Source organism: Sprattus sprattus (assembly GCF_963457725.1).
Source record: "Sprattus sprattus genome assembly, chromosome: 9".
In the NCBI taxonomy this organism is placed as follows: Eukaryota; Metazoa; Chordata; class Actinopteri; order Clupeiformes; family Clupeidae; genus Sprattus; species Sprattus sprattus.
The window spans coordinates 28,912,351-28,932,752 of NC_137928.1; the positions used below are offsets into that span (position 1 = coordinate 28,912,351).

General features: G+C 44.0%; 1 protein-coding gene across 1 annotated transcript in view; it reads left to right on the top strand.

Annotated features, from left to right (window-relative positions):
- Positions 1-12,382: 12,382 nt before the first annotated feature.
- Positions 12,383-20,402, top strand: part of tp53i13 (tumor protein p53 inducible protein 13) — a gene marked incomplete at both ends in the record, with an annotated part of 33,815 nt that continues 25,795 nt past the window's right edge. Inside the window, one exon of the mRNA XM_080845078.1 lies at positions 12,383-13,537. Coding sequence (XP_080701204.1) covers positions 12,383-13,537 — 1,155 coding nt within the window. The remainder of the gene's footprint in view (positions 13,538-20,402) is intronic.

A 20,402-nucleotide genomic window follows, 5' to 3' on the forward strand; every position in this document is an offset into this window, starting at 1 on the left:
GTCTCAGGTAGCGAAGTACAATGCAAGATGCACTGAAGTAAAGCACGCTATGAGGAATTTAATGCAGTGCCAGGCTGTGGCTTTCAAAACAAGCCCGGGTGACGTATTGCTAGGGCTGGCATAGCAACCGTCACTCAAGAGTTGTTCGAAAGTCAACAAATTTACGGTCACCCAAGCTCTTTTTCGCCCCCAATCACTTTTTAACATGACAGTGCCACATTTGTAAAGAACCTGCATTTGTGGGATGAGCAGCACAGGTGAGTATGTGGGTTGCGCCCATGAAAAATTGGCCAAATCTTCTCTGCCACTACTAAACACAGGGTAGGCTACCCGCGAGGTCTTAAAAACTTGAAAAAGTCTTAAATTTAGTATTGATAATTTAAGGCCTTGAAAAGGTATTATATTTCGTCAACAGGTCTTAAATTTCGTTCATCAAGTCCACATTTGTTTATTGTTCGTTGTGACAACGAATCTTAGTACACCCAAACGTCGCATCCAAAATACCAGGCAACCTGTATATGACTCTGAACTGGCTGAGATGCTGACACGATATAAAGGATAAAACTAGCTAACGTTAACTATTCACTAGCTGCGCTAGCTAGCTAGACAGTTATCTAGGACACTGCCCTGTCAGGGACAGGGTAATGCTAGTTAATAAGCGTCTGCTATCACAGGCAACAGTGGAGCGGGGCTTTTGGGTGATTTAAAGAAATTGAAACGTCTAACATTTAAGAACACACTGTTGTACAGGGATGCAACAACAGTTTCAGCGACTCCCGTTTTTTTCACGGCAGTTTGGGTGACTTGATTATAATTTCATCAACACTAATTCTGGATTGACTCCACCAAACATCAAATCAGCAGCGATTATTTCCCAAACCCTCTAAAGCTGTTGCAATTGAGATTTTAACTTACTTTCTGTTTGAAGATAAGGTAGCATAGTGTTGAAGAATGGGTTAGTTGAAATTGGACAACTTTAAATTCATATATGAGATTGAACAACATAAACCCCTATACAGATAAAATAAATTAACAAGGATAGCAAAACCGATTGAAAACGGCAGAAAGGCGTGCATGACCAGATCAGTGACACAGGCAGTTTTTTCCCCATTATATGTGAAGGCTGAGATATTCATAACACTTTATTCAGTCTTAGTGGTGGTCCTTTTGTAATACCAACAGCTGCACTTCGTTGTTGCTATGTACTGTTCTCACTACGTGTTTAGCATTACATCGCATAACTATGTTTTCTTGATAACAGCTGTTGCCATTTCCACGAGAGGAACATTTGAATGATGTCAAAGTAAAAGTCCAATACTAAACGGTGTTTGTTTCCATAACAACAATACAAGTAATATACATTTAACAGCCTATTTTGCTAAATTTTTGCTACATCTTTTATTTGGCATGTTGGTGAGGTTATTATTTTAGAGGACCATTTCTCAATGGTTTTGTTATTTAATGAATGTTTGTTTATTAATAACTTATTTTTAACAAATAACTTCGCAACTCTATCACAACTTCCACTTGCTTCCGCAATTTAATTGCAACAAACACCTCAAAAACACAGCAACTTTAATGGAAAAGCTCCCGCTATAATAAGTTGGCTGAACTCATCATACTGGATGAACAGATTGCTGCCAAAAGCGCAGAGCTCCAAAGGGCTCAGATACACATACGCGTTTTTGTAAAAACGCGGCGCTAGGAAATGCATTGATTCCTATGGTACGGGGCGCTTTGCGTGAAAGCGCGCCGTACCATAGGAATCAATGTATTTCCTAGCGTCGCGTTTTTACAAAAACGCGTATGTGTATCTGAGCCCAAAGGCTGTAGGATCTGTTGTATTACAACCGCACACAGGTTCACCCACAGACGTATCCAGACACGCATGCACACACACACAGGTACACATACTCACACGTCCACCCCTCATAGTTATTGTTTTAAATGGTTGTCTTATGATTACATTTTTTTTTTTTTTTTCATAAAATTATGCATATCAGGAAAGGTGCGATGTTGGTCTTAAATTTCATCTAAAGTGGTCTTGAAAAGGTCTTAAAAAGTCTTAAATTTGAGATGAAAAATCCTGGGGGTACCCTGTAAACAGCTTATTGGAAATTTGTGTTTGGTAGAACATTTCTTTGTTGTAACAATGCTTCTTGGCAATAAATCTTATTCTGTTGGAAAGCCTGTTTATTTACCTTTTAAATGGTGCTACATTTGTAAAGAACATGCATTTGTGGGATGAGCAGCACAGCTGAGTATGTGGGTTGCGAACATGAAAAATGTAAATAAACAGGCTTTCCAACGGTATAAGACTGAATGGAATAGTCAGTCAGTCAGTCAGTCAATATTCATTGTAGATGATTCCACAATGACAATCTTCATTTCGATCTTCATTTCGAGTATTGTGGCGAAGTAAAGAATGCTTGAGTCAACAACTTGTGCTTCAAACTCTTTACTGGTTCTCGAACACTGAACTCAGACAAAGATTACGATAAATTCAGGGAATTATAATGACAATACATCTCTTACACATATGTAGTGTATATATATAGTACTCCTTCAAGCGTTGTGTCTTTTTGGCTATCCAGCCGTTTATTCTGAAGAACAGAATCAGTTTGTCTCACATTCAGTTTCACATTCAGCTCCACACTAGTTACAGGCTACTGAAGACTGGGGACTTTACATCACATGAAATACACCAAATATCGAAAGTTGTTAATTGTACCTGAAGAACAGAATCAGTGTGTCTCACATTCAGTTTCACATTCAGCTCCACACTATAAAACCAAAAATGAAGGATAGATGCTTTAGCCACCACAACCACACCAGCAAGCTAGCGCAACATGGTTAGCTATCACTTTGCAGCTAAAACTAAAGAAACAAAACAAAATGGTCTCTAATATAAAATGAGAGACCTCCCGTTTGGGTTTAAATGCATCCATACTAAATTATCACAAGTACAATTACAGTTACAATCACAAATATTTAAACACATTTATCTATCTAAAGTGGAGCTCAGCATATGCGACTTACCTAGTTACAGGCTACTGAAGACTGGGGATAGTCTGCAAGAACGTGCCCCCCAAATCTACAGAATTGCACCAATAGATGGCGCTCATGTTACATAAAAAAACCTGTCTTGCTAGCCAAATGAAAAGTTATCTCTAAATGGCAAGTGGAATTATTAACTCCGCTACATTCCCCCCTACTGATCTCCACTTGCCCATTCAAACAAACAGAATAAAGGTAAGTTAAGACCCTTAAAGATAAGCTGTGAGAACACCATGAAGCAAACAAATATCAGGTACCAACAACTACATACAATGGACCCTTCCGCAAACTCCGCCCCCCTTAGCAACGGTTGCTATATCAGTCAAGCATTCACGTTTCCCAGGTTCTCAGCATTGGTATGAATGGCGTGGCAACATGTTTTCAACCGTGCCAATTTCAGCTCTACCCAAAGAAATCATAAGCATTTTTTGGAAAAACGGCAAGATCTCAGATCGAAGCAGGCAAAAGGGTCTGCAATATGCTTATATAGGCTACAACCACGACATTACATGCCGTGTTTGTAGACAAATGCTAAGGCTAACAGGTTAATTCCAGCTATGTTTATTTGTTCTATTATCTCCACAGTCGCCGCTACGCAAACATGTAAGGTGGTAAAACTGAATCGTATTTTAAGCAAGGGTTTTCTCACGTTTTCGATGCAGTGGGCAGATTTTAGCGACATAGCTTCTTGGAACAAAGTAGGTGCTTGTGTTTACGTTGCTGACATTCAGCTTAAGGGGGGGGTCGTCCACATTGTTTGATCCACAGCAGGCATTTCTCTCTCTGGGTCTTGGGTTTCGGGAAGGGATAAAATGTTAGCCCTCCCTCCAGCCTTTTTGGATATCGGCTGTCAGAATTACACACTCCATAAGCACAACGTTTAATTTTCTCTTCTCGAGCAGCTGGATTGTCCTTGGAGCAGACATGCCTCCATTGCCAGGGTTCTGATGCCTCTCGAATGGTTGAAACTCTGTTAGCCACGAATGTGTTAAACCGTCTATCCTCATTCTTGATGTACTTTATAACTGATGTACTGTCCGTCCAGAAGACAGAATCTTCCAACCTGAAATTGAGTTCCACCTTTAGCATAGAGTCTACACGAACAGCAAGAACTGCTGCCGTCAACTCCAGTCGTGGAATAGTTATGGCCTTCAGTGGTGTCACCCAAGCCTTACCGAGCAGAAAGGAAACTTGAGTGTGACGTTGCTGGTTTAACATCCTTAAGTATGTGACAGTCCCATATCCAGCTTCACTAGCATCTGCGAAGTGATGCAGCTGGGCCTGGGCGACCTCACCGAAGTTCACTGGTTTGACACATCTCGGTATCTCAAATGCATTGAGCTGGTCCAGGTCTTCCAACCATGCTTTCCACTGGCTTAAGATGTCAGGTGGCAAGGCATCATCCCATGCACATCTTCTTCTGCATAGTTCTTGTTGCATCACCTTTGCAGGCAGTGTCACTGGCGCCAGGAAACCTAGAGGGTCATACACTGAGCAGATGGTTGACAGCATACCACGTCTGGTAAGTGCCTGTTGCCTCACTTCGATCTTAAACTTGAAAGTCAGTTTCTACGGACCATAGTAAACCCAGAGCTCTCTCCACCGGTAGATTGTCTCGATCCAAATCCAATTCCTTTAAATCCTTAGCCCTTCGCTCTTTTGCGATGGCCTGCAAGACGGCGCGGCTGTTGCTAGTCCACTTCTCCAAGACAAAACCTCCCTTCTGGCACAGTGCAGTTAGGTCCTGAATAGCATCCTCTTCAGTGGCTGAACTTTTCAAAGAGTCATCCACGTAAAAGTTTTTCTTGACAGCTTGACATACGTTGGCAGAGAACTCGGACTGATGATCATCAGCACTTTTTCTCAGCGCATAGCTTGCACAGCTTGGAGAGGACACAGCACCAAACAAGTGAACGGTCATCCTGTGTTCCACCAGGTCGGTAGTGATGTCTCCGTTTGGCCACCAGAGAAAACAGAGGAAGTCCCGGTCTTCCTCTGCAACCTTTACCTGGTGAAACATGGCTTGTATATCGCCCATGAATGCTACAGGTTCTTCTCTGAACCGAAACAGGACTCCAAGCAGCGAGCTGGTGAGGTTAGGGCCCTGAAGCAGCTCCTTATTCAAGGATGCACCTTGAAACGTGGCTCCACAATCAAACACAACACAAAGGGTTCCTTTCCTTGGGTGGTGGACAGCGTGGTGGGGGATGTACCACACTCTGCCAGGTTCACCTTGAAGCTTCTGCTGGGGCACAGGCTCTGCGTAGGTGTTAGTGATAAGGCCATTCACATAATGAGCATACTCCTGGTGCAGGCTGTCGTTACTCAAGAACCTTCTTTTTAAGCCCTGCATCCTTTGCTTCACGACGGCCAAGTTATTAGGCAGAGAAACGTCTTTTTTCTTGAAGGGCAACTTCAAACAGTACCTTCCCTCTTGCAGCACTGCTGAATCCTCCATGATTTCCATAAATCTGATGTCGTCCCGAGACATTTCCCTTTCCTCTGCAGCCTTCTCACTGAAGTCATGGTTGTATTGACTGACAAGCAGGTCTTCGAGCCTTTGCAGAGAGATGTGGTTCACTGTGGCTGAGGATGATGATGCATCACTGTTTCCACTCAGTGGGCCATTAACCACCCATCCCAGCACTGTCCTGATGGCGTACGGGCCATTCTGGTCGCTATTGATGACCTCCCAGGGTTCCAATACCTTGGGTGCATTAGTTCCAATTAACAGGTCAACATCTGCTTTCACGCTTGGGATGCGCACCTTTGATAGATGAGGCCACTTGGCCAGATCCTCTGGCCTTATCATATTACCCACAGTGACTGGCATTTCTTTCACCTCGGGGAGGGTATAGTAGTCATCACTGTCCGGATTGGACACCTCCAGACCTGACACAGAGTATGCTGAGACAACCCTTTCTTGCCCCATTGTGCGCAACATGAAGTTTGTTCCTTTGCCTGTGATGTTCAGCTTCCGCATCAGGTGTTCAGAGCAGAATGTGTCTGAACTTCCAGGATCTAGAAAGGCGTAAGTTGTAATGACATGGCCTCCCTTTGCAGACTTCACCTTGACAGGAAGGATGGATAGCACACTCTGGTCCTTACCGGCCCCTGCGTGTCCACATGTTTGAGGAGAGGACTGTTGCTGGCCTGGTGAAGCAAATAACTGTTCCTGAGTCACTTGTTTTTTAATGTGCAGCACAGTAGGGTGAGATTGTCCACAGATTTGACATGCCAAGCGACTCTCACAGTCCCTGCTCATGTGGCCGACGCGTAGACATGCAAAACAAACTCCCTTTTGCCTCAGGAAGAGGATCTTCTCCTTGTGCATTTTTCCTTTGAACTGCTTGCACTCCTCCACAGGGTGGTGCCTATCACAAAAAAGGCACTTAGCTTCCTCAGTGTGCTCTGTGCTCAATGGCTGCTCCTTTACGTCATGAAACAAGTCTTCAGTCACAGCAGCAGCAACGATTTTACCCCTTACATGGCTCCTGGGTTGAGAATAAAACTTTAATGGTGGTCTTGGTGCAGAGGCAGTAGGTGCATCCTGTATGTCGCCAAACAGAGGGTCCGACAGGATTTTGACACGGCGTTCAATAAACTTAACCAAGTCGTTGATGTGGGCTCGGTCATGAGACCTTTCCATGATGAGCTGTAGTTCTCCATTGCTCTCTCATCTTAAATGGCAGCTTGGAGATAATGGCCCTCATATTAACAGGCATGTCCAGTTCCTGCAAGTAATGAAGCTCCCCCATTACATTGCAGCAGCCACGTAAAAACAAGGAATAATCTTGCAGTGCTTTCAAGTCCTCTGCCTTAACAACTTGCCAGGCCAATGCCTTCATATAAGCTGTGGCTACCTTATACGGATTTCCAAAATGCTCCAGCAGCAGAACCTTTGCCACTTTGTAGCCATGATCAGGCGCCATATGCTGACAGCTACGCACTAGCTCTTGTGGCTGTCCTCTGGTGAACTGCTCTAGATAATAAAGACAGTCTGCACTTCCAGCTTTGCTTTCCACCCCTTGTTCAAAGGCTCTGCTAAATGGTCTGAACTGAAGAGGGTCCCTATCAAACACAGGAATCTCTCTTGATGGCAGAGATGATGTCTGATGTTGGCGAACCAAGGCAGCGGTGATGTCATTTTTTCTCTGCATGATGGCCAGTAGATCTGGGGGTTGAGTTTCATTGGCAGGCTGGCACGTGGAAAGCCTTTGCTGTTCCTGTTGTTGCACGGTTGTCAACTGCTGCCGATAGTCAGCTGGTTCAAATGTTCCTTGCTGTAGGCCCCTTGGATTGTACTGAAGTATAGAGGCATCCATACACCACCGCTCAGTTTGCCTTTTAACTACCTCCGGTGACAGCGGGTTGTTAGGTGCTAACAGTCCTTTGGCAGAGATAATTGGCTTTGGTAATTGAGGTTGAAATTTCTTTGTTTTAGGATTTAAGACACTTCTTGATTGCATTTTCCCTTTTTCCTTTACCACACAGGAATTCATGCCTTTTGAGGGTGCTGCTGAACAACTTTTCTGATCGGCGGCCTATAGCACAGACAACTTAGCAGCAGATGCAGCCAACTCTGCATCTACATCAAGCTGCTCCCTTCTCCGCCTTAATTGCTGTTCCTGCTCCTCTAGGGCGTGTCTTTCTTTCAAAACTGCAGCTCTAGCCACAAGAGCAGCTCTGTCGGCCTCAGCCATGATCCTAGCTGAGGAAGTGCTAGATCTTCCACTGCTACCACTTTTATGTGACTGTTGGCTACTAATATTGGACACACTGTCATTTGGATTGACACCATCCCCACCCTCGTCATTTTCATGCCTGGCTTCGAAACCCATATTTGCTTTACCATGACCATTCACATTTAAACCAGCATCATACATTTCAGGTAACACAATTGACAAAGCAACATTATCATTTTCAGACCACGTAGCAATAAAACCCTTTGTTTCAGAAATAACATCATTGTTAGAGATCATCTTTGCTTTAAACCAAGTTTCATGTTTTTCCTTCTCATGAACAGGCAATACACTCAACAAAGATTCATGAATACGTTTTGCAACATTGCATGTCTCGATCAGTTCTTTCAGAGCATTTTGTAACTGTGGTTTGTCATTTTTTTAAACCTTGTATCGATTTTCTGATTATGCTGGCATTGTCCAATTGAGACTTTCTGTCTGCTTGCAATGCGATACATTTATTAACAAACAATTCTGAACGTTTAGAATGCTTATTACCAGCGCTAACAACACTGCTGTCTTTACTGGCGGTTTGCAAAGCAGCCTGTTCAATCGCGGGAGGATTCTCCATGATCAATCAACGCTGTTAAGGTAGTAATGCAAAGTTTTTGACTGTTCCTAATTCCATGCCTGCATGCCGAAGACTTTGACGTAAACGAAAGTCCGAACTGATGCAGGGTTTTTGACTAATGTTAAAGGAGTTCAGTCTAATACTGAACTACTGAGGTGCCTGAGCCCGGGGTAGCCTGTCCGACGCGCTGGATGTTACGCGTGCTAAACCCACTTGATTCTGCTGTGGTAAACAAACGCCTATGGACAAATGTTGCTGTTGTAATCCAAAGGAGGTCCATTTATTCCAGTAAAAGCATTATTCCATCGCAGTTCCCACATTGCAATACAGAGTGCCGCGCACAAGTGGTCAAAAACCCTTTGCCCTTCCGGGTCAAACACCTACCACCAACATTGTATGTGCTACCTATAAACCTGACGCAAGTCATGGACATGCGCCACCCGGTGTTACATACAAGACATTACAATGTACATACAGACCAGCATTTTGGCTCTTACACAGACACTTAAATAACTACACAGGTATAAAAGGTAATTTGTATTATTTGGACTTCTGAAGCTGAGCTAGCTTCAACATTAATAATGCTTTATGTATTTTCACTTGTGAACAGTTTTGTGACATGAAAATATCCTCAAATTGGTGATATCAGTCCAATTCTTCTGACAGTTCAATGCAAATTATCAGGAACTCTTACCCTACACATATTTAGTCTTTTTTATAATATGTGTATGTGTTTTAGGGTTAGGCTTCAACTGTTATACATTTACATTACCCGTAGTTATCGTTGAATGTTGCAGTTGTGTTTGCTGTCCCAAATCAGCTTCCTCAATGAGCCTTCTGGTTAAAGGTGTAGCGGTTTTACTGACAGAGTAGGGGGGGAACTGAGTGACAAAGTATGGGGTGGCTTCCCTGTAGATGCAAACAATTTGGAACTGTGTTAGTTTCATTACATGCCTTGTGTACAATGAGTTGTCGGTGCAGTGACAGATGTAAAGTGATCACTGGGTGAAAACTTTGCTGGCTGAAACATCAAGATCATTTTCACCACAGCAATTCCAAAATTGATTGATTCCATGCCCAGATGTTGTAAGATAAAGGATGGTGACTTTTGTCCAAACAAACTTCTGTTTGTGTTACATTTAAATCTTTTCAAATAAAATAAATGTACTTTGAAAGTCTTTGAAATCCTTTTTGGGGCCACTGTATCTATCAGGCAAAGAAATGCCAAAGGAGCATTATGTACACTAGGGCCTGATTTACTAACAGGATTGCGCCCATTTCAGGCGTAAAATAGCGCTCGTAAACATAAAACGGTATCTACAAAGGAGGCGCATTTGAGTAGAAGTGCATTTTTACGCTTTGTGGGTGTGTGCCGAAACAAGATGGGAGGTTATAAGAAACCTGGGCATGAAGCGCAAATATATGAGAGGAGAGAAGTTAAGTGCGCCTAATGATGTATTGTGTGGTATTTACTAAAACCGCACATCTCTAATATGCAGGCTAATTCTCCGCCTCATAAAAGCACGTCTTAACCAGGAAGCGCATTTCCATTGAGTCTGAAAACGTTGATATGGCAGCCATTATAAGAGCAAGGCGAAGAAAGAAGACAGAGACAGCGCACAGAAATATTTTTTTCAACTCGTATAACACTTTTTCAGTTAAACGAACCACAAATCATTAGACGGTACAGGTTAACCAGCCACGCAATACTTCAATTACTGGACCAGATCAGAGATGACATCGAACCCTCCACCCAGCAATCACATTCCATTCCATCAGTTGTTAAACTCCTGGCAACATTTGCAAATATTGGCCTCCGGATAATTTCAAACAGGTATAGCATCTGCAGTAGGTATATATCTAGTCTGTGTGACAGCTTGGAGAGACAGCTGACCGGAGGGAATAGACCCCACTGGGGCTGTCATGGGCTAGCTACCCATGTTGGCAGTCTCCGACGGTGCTTCAGTATGTTGGAGACAACCGCTAAGTGCTACTGAAAGTCAACAAAGGAACATACCCCTAGAGCCTGCGAGAGCTGGGGCGCAAGATGGCTCAACGACTGATCACACGGCTACGGGCCCAGGAACTGAAACGACTACGAGTAGGAACACAGCACATGAGACAACCATAACAGCAGCAGGACACACACTTCAGGTGTGCAGCTGTGGTTGGGCGAGAGTAACATCGGCAAGAGGGTTAAGGATTCACCAAGGGAGGAAAAGGTGCTTGGGAGAGCAGAGACAGGGACCTCGCATTGACCAGTACTTCTTACGAAGCAGCCAGTCAAATCAGTCGAATGAAGCACAGCGACGGGACACAAACCAAAGTTTGCAGAGCATCAGCACCCCTGTGACGGAGGAGGATAACACAAGCACAGAAATGCCGGTGGATGAACTCACCCAACCAGAGAGACCTCAAAAAGAGGAAAAGATCAAAGGGCACAGACCGAGTGTGAAGTGGCCCAAAGCTGTTGAAAAGAGAGAGTGGGAAACAATCAACAACGACCTGACAAAAATCTTGGAACAACAGGTAGGAACAGCAGAGAAAAAAATTGAAAGGATAGGAGACTCTACTCTACCACTACGGAGAAGAGCGCTTTGGAGTAAACGAAAGGAGAAGTGGCAAGACACCACCCGCGCCAGCCAAATCTAGGAGGCAGCAAGAGATCGAGATACTTGTCAGAGAGAGAAGGCTGCTGAGAAAGCAGTGGAAGAAGGCTGCTGATGCAGAGAGAGAAGGTCTCATGCTACTCCAAGCAGACATCAAATGCCGGCTGGCAACCTTGCAAAGAGCGGAAAACTTAAGGAAACTTCGTAGGAAGAAGGAACACTCAAGAACACGGTTCTATAAAAACTCCTTTAAGTTTGTCAAGGACCTCTTCGCTAAGGAAAAGTGCGGAATCCTTAAAACTCCAAAGCCAGAACTGGAAGAACATCTGGAAAAGGTCCACCAGGACACGAAAAGGCATGAGCAGATAATCATCCCACATGACATCCCACCTATTCAGCCACCAGAATTCAACCTGGACACTGACCCTCCAAAATGGAAGGAAGTAGAGAACGTTGTCCGACGAGCAAGAGCAGCCTCGGTTTCTGGGCCTAATGGAGTACCATACAAGCTCTACAAGAACACCCCAGATGTTCTATGCTTTCTTTGGAGGCTCATGAGGATAGTGTGGCAGAAGAAAATAATCCCATCGGTGTGCTAATCCCGAAAGAGAAGGATGCGACAGACATCAGTCAATTCCGGCAAATCTCCCTTCTCAACATCGAAGGGAAGATCTTTTTCAGTATAATAGCACAGAGGCTGTCCACTTACCTGGAAAGGAACAAGTACATTGATACATCTGTACAGAAAGCAGGCATTTCTGGTTTCTCTGGTTGCCTGGAACATACTAGTATGATTTGGCACCAGATCCAAACAGCTAAGGACGACAAGAGAGACCTCTGTCATCTTCCTCGACCTGGCCAATGCCTTTGGCTCAGTTCCCCATGAACTCCTCTGGGAATCCTTCAACTTTTTCCACGTACCTGAGCCCATCGCTACACTGGTAAAGGCTTATTTCCAAGACCTGCAATTATGTTTCACAACACCTGACTTCACAACAACATGGCAGCGCTTGGAAGTAGGCGTAATGGCAGGCTGTACAATTTCACCTCTGGCCTTCACTATGGCCATGAAAGTCATCATCAGGGCATCTCCACAGTCAAGGGACAGCTTAAAGATGTGAGGTTCTGCATTGGAGATGACCCGATACCAACGGTGTCTGAGCAACCCATCAAGAGCCTGGGTAGATGATACAACGAAAGCCTGCGGGATAAAGATCAAGTGCAGCAAGTAAGGCAGGACATCGCCGACGGTCTTAAGAACATTCGACAAGACACTACTGCCTGGGAAGCTCAAGCTTTGGTGCCTACAGTTTGGACTCCTCCCCCGAGTAATGTGGCCACTCACAGTCTATGAGGTCCCAATAACAACAGTGGAGAAAATGGAGCGAACCATTACCTCATACATGAATAAATGGCTGGGTGTCCCACGATGTCTGAGTAACATCGGCCTCTATGGCAAAGGGGTCCTTGAACTACCTCTTACAAGTCTAACCGAGGAGTACAAGTGCTCTAAAGTAAGACTTCAGATGACATTGAAGGACTCCAAAGACCAGACCATTAGCAAGGCTGCACCTCCCCTACAAACTGGACGGAAATGGACATCATCCAAGGCTGTGCAGCAAGCAACATCAGCCCTGAGACACCAAGACATTGTGGGGAATACCCAGCATGGAAGAGGAGGCTTTGGCCTGGCAGCAAGCAAACCAACATTCCATAAGGCAACAACATCTGAACGCAGGAAGCTGGTGGTTGAGGAGGTGCGCAGACAGGAGGAGACTGCAAGAAGTGCAAAGGCTGTCTCTCTTGCTAAACAAGGGCAATGGACGCGGTGGGAAGGCCTGGAGAGGAGAAAGATCAACTGGAGTCAGATTTGGCAAATGGAGGCAAGCAACATCAGCTTCATCATAAGAGCTGTTTATGATGTGCTTCCATCACCAAAAAATCTACATCAGTGGTATGGCGAGGACCCGACCTGCCCCCTCTGCCCAGCTCCAGCGACTCTCAGGTATATAATGACCGGTTGCAAGACCAGCCTCTCACAAGGCCGCTACACCTGGAGGCACAATCAGGTCCTCAAGAGCCTGGCTGCAGCACTTGAGACCAAGAGGAGTGCAACCAATTCATTACCTCCAACCAATCCCGTCAAAACCACAACATTCATCCGGGAGGGACAGAAAAGGCCCAAGCATCCTCCTACAAAGCCCGACACTGGACACCTAGCCATGGCCCGGGACTGGAAGATGCTTGTCGATATTGGCCAGCAACTCATTTTTCCACATGAGATTGCTTCTACCAACCTTAGGCCAGACATGGTACTCTGGTCCCCTTCACGAAAGACTGTATACATCATAGAGCTCACAGTCCCATGGGAAAACTCTGTTGAAGAGGCCTACGAGCGGAAGAAACTGTGTTACACAGAACTGGCAGCAGACGCAACTCAGCGTGGCTGGAATGCAAAAGTCTGGCCAATTGAAGTGGGATGCAGAGGATTCGTGGCTTCTTCCACCATCAGGTTGCTGAAAGAACTCGGAATCCATGGACAGGCTCTGCGGCAGACCGTCAGAGCAGTTTCTCAAGCAGCTGAAAGAGGAAGCCAGTGGATCAAAGTCAAAGTCAAAGTCAATTTATTTTGTCTCCCAGGGGAGAAATTTGTTTGGATCTGGGCAATAGCTGCATCACATCAGTACGAAACAACATACAACATACAACATACAACACACAATCAGTTCATCACATGGGCAAGTGCAAAATTGTTGTACATAGTATTGGCAAATCACAGATACGAAAACGATCAGTAAAAACTATTGGACAAACAGGCTCAAGAACTGTTGTACATAGTATTGTGCAAACAAGCATTCGTGTGCAAAAAATAGCAATCTGTAAATTCCCACACTCCTGTGCAAATAGCAATCACACCAAACACTCAGCATTCATCCTGACCAAAAACTGCTCCTCCATTCATACATCCATACCTGTGCAACAATAGCAATAGCAATCCAACCAGGCATACGATCAACATTAATTCTGGTCTCATTCATCCATCCTTGCATACTCATCTGGGTGAAACGGAAGGACCCTTGCTGGGCTATAACTTCATGACCCCCCCACCCCCACCTGAGAACCCATTTCAGATCCCTCCAACTTGAGGAGGGCATATGAGGTATGCGGTCAGCTGTAGGGCTGGCTCAGGGAAGAGGACACCCCTGCCTTGCATAGTCCCTTGGGAAATCTTAATTGGGCATGGTACACAAGCTAAGGCTTGATCACCCTTTAGCTGGCCACCTTTGATGAGGGTGTTTAGTGAGTAAAGGCCGAAACACCCACTGATTCGAAGGCACACTACTGAGGATGTGTCTCAAATTGACATCTTAACCCAATCTAAGAAATACACCTCCCATGCCACTCTGTCAACATCACGGCAAATCTCATGTGAGTGCATACCATCTATTGGCACAATGGACCGTTTTAACATCTCGTCCCGTGTTTTATGATTCAGCCTTCACTCAGCCAAATATTCACCCAGGTACTCGATGCATTGCTACGGCGCACTGGTCATTATACATTTCCCCACTACGATAGCTGAAATTAAACTTTCCGAACGTAATTGGAGCCATTGATTGCACCCACATGCAAACAGTCCCACCTTCAATCGACGAACACATTTACCGAAACAGAAAGCACACATATTCAATGAATGTCCAGGTCATATGTGATGCCAACATGACCATTACTAACGTGGTAGCCAAATACCCTGGATCTGTCCATGACAGTTTTATCTTCCGGAATAGTGCCATCTATCCATGATTGAGCAACGGTGATTTTGGAGAGGCCTGGCTACTTGGTAAATGTATTTGTTTCAGTGGGGATATATTGTAGTGAACCCATGTCCCTTGTAGAACTTATAAATCTCGCCATGTACACATCTATATTGTTATAATAGACAGTTTATGCATTAATGCCACCAATAGCATATTCTTTATAATCGTGTTCTTTTAAACATCTCGGTGTAGGTGATGGCGGGACAATATAACTGCGTGCCCATTGAATCAGGTTCAGTGATTGAGCGAACGTGAACCAATATGTCTATCTCCTCTTTGCTGAACCTTAGTTTTTTCTTCCTCGAATCTCCTTGGTGGCAGTAACTTGCAGGCGATTTCTCCCGTCTTTTAACGGTGCGCTAAATAATGATTGCCCAGCGCGGATCTGGTTAGATAAATACCACGGAAAATGCAGAAAAACACTGTGCGTTAATATGCGCCTGGCAAAGGCGCAGATTAAGCTGCGGTCACAATGTTAGTAAATCAGGCCCTAAAGGGCGGAGTAAGCACAGAGTGCCAGCGCGGATCTGGTTTGATAAATACCACGGAAAATGCGCAAAAACACTGTGCGTTAAGGTGCGACCGCAGATTAAGCTGCGGTCGCAATGTTAATTAAAACTGCAAGCAGTGATGAGAGGGCCATCGCCACATCGATTGACATTATGGGCGTATATCTGAGTTCAGAACGGGTCCAGCGTCCACCCTATGAAGTTTGGTCAGGAGTGGAGAATGTGCAATGTTTCCAACCACCAACAGGTGGCGCTATAGGCGAGTGGCCTTATGGGCATACGTAAGCGTTCAGGCCGGGTCCAGCGTCCACCCTATGCAGTTTGGTCAGGATCGGACAATGCAGGTAGGATTTGTAAGTGACTTTGTGGTTTTGGCGAGTACTAACGAGTCATAAAAGTTTGAGGGTCTGCCACGCCCACACCTTTGAGAAGTTGAACAATCCCTCAAGACAATTTCATCCCCCATGGCTGAAGAGTATCCTGACCAAGTTTGAAGTCATTCCCATTAAATCTGTAGGAGGAGTTCGATCAGATGCGAGGTGTGGTAACAGAGTGACGATTCCAACCACCAACAGGTGGCGCTATAGGCGTGTGGCACTTTAGGCATATGTCTGCGTTCAGGCTGGGTGCAGCTTCAACCCTATGATGTTTGGTCAGGATCGGACAATGCAGGCTGGAATTATAAGTGACTTTGCGTTTTGTGGCGAGCATCGGCGAGTCGTAAAAGTTTGAGGGTCTGCCACGCCCACACCTTTGAGAAGTTGAACAATCCCTCAAGACAATTTCATCCCCCATGGCTGAAGAGTATCCTGACCAAGTTTGAAGTCATTCCCATGAAATCTGTAGGAGGAGTTCGATCAGATGCGAGGTGTGAAAAGGGCCAAAAACAGGTAAAAACGCACGTTCCGCTCAAAATTGCCAACTTCCTGTTGACCTGCCACCATTTCGTCAATACACTTTTTGGTGCGTCTGGGCATGACAAAAAAGTTTGCAGATTCATTTTTTTGCTATGCCAAACTAACCCCAATGCATAGGGGTATTTGCAGTGTTGTAGGGGGTTGTAGGGGGCGCTACAGAGCCATTTTGCCCCGCCCCGAAATTCTTTGAACGCAAAAGATCTTAGAATTCCTGTAATTATGTCCCTGCCAAATTTGGTGAGTTTTCCTGGAGGTTTCGCAAAGAATAAAAATAAGAAGAAACTATAGGGAAGCAATAGGTCTTCGCTGCCTACAGCAGCTCAGGCCCTAATTAATCAGGCCCTAAGTGTTTACAATCGGTACTTCATTCCAAATTCAAAATATTGGAGATTGTCTGCCACCTCCCCCACTCGAAATTCATACTGGTTGTCAGGTTTAAGACACTGAACCGACACAAACAACCAAAATATGAACTCAACATTATACTTGGCAATGGCAAGCAACAACGAGTCCTAAACTATAAGTAGATCAGCTAATGTATACGTGTGCAGTGTTTCTATTGGAATTTGTTTCTGTTCGTTTGCTTACTCCCATGGTGGTCGCACACTGTGTTCAAGTTCTTATCTGGCAACCCGAGGTGTCGAAATCGTACTGCACAAATGGTCAGTGGGCGGAATCACACAGGCCAAAACACAAACAGATGTTCCACTCCAGAACAGATGTTCCACTCCAGAACTGAAATTTATATACTGGCATTGTTGTTGAATCTCTGATGTTCATTTTATGATTTATTACAGTGCATTAATTACATACTGGTCCTTTAACTTTCTCCCTTTTCATATCAGTGCAATGAAACCAAACCCAGCATAAGCCAATTACAATTGACTTCTGATAGAAACATGATAGGTGACACGATTGTGAAAATGTACAACTTTTCCAAGGTTTTCCCTAATCTAAATTCTATTTTCAAATGTTTTATTTTAAACCGATTTTACATTTTCATGTATTGATAATGTAATCCTATTCGTAGTTATCAATATATCACCAAATAAAACACAGCACCAAAATTGTAGCATAGGTTACTGGTTGATTTTTGAACTGTAAATAATCCTTAGGAATAGGTACACCCGCCGGCCATTTTTATCAGGGGCCAGTCTGATAACATGACAAGCATCTGATTACCATTCCAGTCTCATGTGAAGCAACACTGTCATTATTGAGTAGCCTAGTCTTAAAGCTGCAATAAGGAGTTCTGTTCCAAAACTAACAAGTTAACTACCTAAAAGGCATGCAAAAACCTTGCAAACTCCACCAACAGCCCAGTTGACACTGATGGAAGCTTGCCAACACACTAGCTGGTGTGTTTTGGCAGCCTAGCTGGCAATGTCATGCTATGAAAGCTTTTCTTCCATTTTTGAAGGGTATTCCATCCGGTATACAGAACTACATAGGGCATATTCTGGATGGCTAGTGAAAAAGACATGGGTGTTTTATCTGTCCTCCACATGACCATATGCTATCTAAATTAATTTGAGGATGGTACCAAAACTAGTTACCTATAAAACCATGCCTCAAAAAGTGTCAAATTGTTACATAGTGTTGCGTTAAGTGGGCTGTTTGACATTATATAAACGGTAAGAAATAGCTAATGCACAATAGAGACATTTTCTGAAAGGTTCTTGAAGGGCAGAGCAGAGAACAGTTATTGGCGTGATTTTTTACCAGGTGTAGCCTTCAGCAGATAAACACCTTTCGGGTTTGTATTCTGCAGTTCCTGTGTATTCCCGCTAGTTTGAGCAGCCTCCAGCTCAGCGATGAGACCTGCCCCTTCCATAGATTACTAGTGGGTGGTACAGACATGACGGGGGCAGACGGGACTGAGACGGTGGTGAGGGGTGCGGTTAGATTGGAATGGGTGTGCAATGGCAGGAAGTGACGTAGATGGAGTGAGCGATGAGATGGAAGACGAGGAAGCGGGAAGTACAAACAATTGGGAGAATGTTAAATCTAGAAAAAGTAAAAAGAAAAAAAGAACAAACAGTGATAATGGGTCAGGTGACAATCTGGAGTCGAGTGAGGAAAATATTAGAGTAAATGTAAAACAGCAGGAAGAAATTAAGGTAAAGCTTCAGTTTGATACGCCATGTTCGTTTAACCCACTGAAGATATCTAAAGCGTTACGGTGCAAACCCATGCCAGCGACGCAACGCGATGTGACCGAATTCCATCGCTTTGAGTGGGCGTGGTGTAGCGTGTGGAAATAGCATACAGTCCTACAATTTTCAAACCGTCAAAGACGACACCAAACAATGTCATTGGCCGCTGCCGGGAAAAATCGCTCCTCGTTTGCAAGTTTCAACATGTTCGAATTTTCATCGATCGCGTCGCTCAGATCGCTCATCTACGTCACAATGGACTGGCTCCCGTTGAAATGCATTGGGTTTAGAAATCGCATCGCTCACAACGGTGGCATGGGTTTGCACCGTTACACGAGAAGGTAGGAGCGGTGTCAGTCAATACGTTGAGAGATGGCAGTTTAATCATTTCATGTGTTGATAACAGACAAAGAGATATATTGATTAAAATGACAACTTTAGAGGGGAAGAAGATCAGGTGTGTTTTGTGGGAGAGGAGGAAAATTGTGCAAGGAGTAATCACAGGGGTCTCAACGGAGCTGACAAACGAAGAAATTATGCATAATGTAACGGGAGCTAAGGCGGAAAGGGTGAATAGGCTAATGTACAACAAAGACGGTGTTAAGAAGGAGAGTTTGTCTATACTGTTGTCAATGAGAGAGGAGAAATTACCACAAAGAATTAGGGTAGGCTACATGAGCTACATGATACATTTGGGCATGTAGCAGCAATATGCAGAGGGAAGGCGAGATGTGGCAAGTGTGGAGGAGAGGATCACGAGTATGGCAAATGTAAACAAGGCACTAAAGTTAATTGCTGTAATTGTGGTGGAGAGCATAGCGCGGCGTATAAAGGGTGTGATGCGCATAAAAGAGCAGCAGAGATTCAACGGGTTAAAGTGGAGGAAAAGGTGACGTATGCCGAGGCTATGAAACAAATTAAGGCAAAAAAAGAAACCGCGATACCAACAGGAGCTGGTCCAGGAATACCTGGGCAGAGGCAGCAATGGAACTCTCAGGGGAACAAACATAGTGGAGGTGAGGCAAATACAACATATATTGCAGTGAATAAGGTAAAGTTTGTAGCGTTTCTAGCGGAAGTGATTAACTGTTCTGCACAAACAACGAGTAAGACCGAGAGAATTAAAATAATAATAAGAGCGGCACAGAAATATATTGGAATGGGGGAAATCACGATAGAAAGTATAAATTATATATTACTAGCAGAGGTGGGGCTAGAGGATTCTCAAACAAAATGACCTTGTCTATTCTACAGTGGAATGCAAGGAGTTTAATAGCAAATGGACAGGAATTTAGGCAATATATTGAGGAAATAGAGGTCAAACCAAATATCATCTGCATACAGGAAACATGGTTAAAACTATCACTAGATTTTAAGATACATGGATACACAGAAGTGCGCAAAGATAGGGATACTACAGGAGGTGGAGTGGTTACATTTATTCAGCAAGGGATTAACTATAGAATTATAAATTTGAATATAGATATAGAGGTAGTCATGGTTGATATATGGGTGGATAAAACTATAACTAAAATCGTGAATTATTATAATCCTTGTAAAAGGATTTTGAGAGAGACTCTAGACTGTTTGTATGAGGGGGGAAATGGAAAGCTAATATTATGTGGAGACTTTAATGCTCACAACACTCTGTGGGGAGGAATGAAAGTGGATGATAATGGGAGTACTATTGAGGAATTTATGGATGACAATAAGTTAGTTTGTTTAAATGATGGAAGATGCACTAGGTTTGATTTATATCATGGAACAGAGTCTGCATTAGATCTTATGATAGTATCTGATCAGATAGCAGGGGTAAGTCAGTGGGAGGTTAATGAAATTTCGCTTGGTAGTGATCATTATATCATCTGGGTTAGTGTTAGGAATCAAGATGTGCGCATAGAGGATAATTGGTTTCCAAGATGGAAAATGAGGGAGGCGAACTGGGGGCTGTATAACTTTAAGGTGAGTGGTAAACTGATGGAAATAGTATCGGATAGGAGTAGTGATGTAGATGAATTAAATT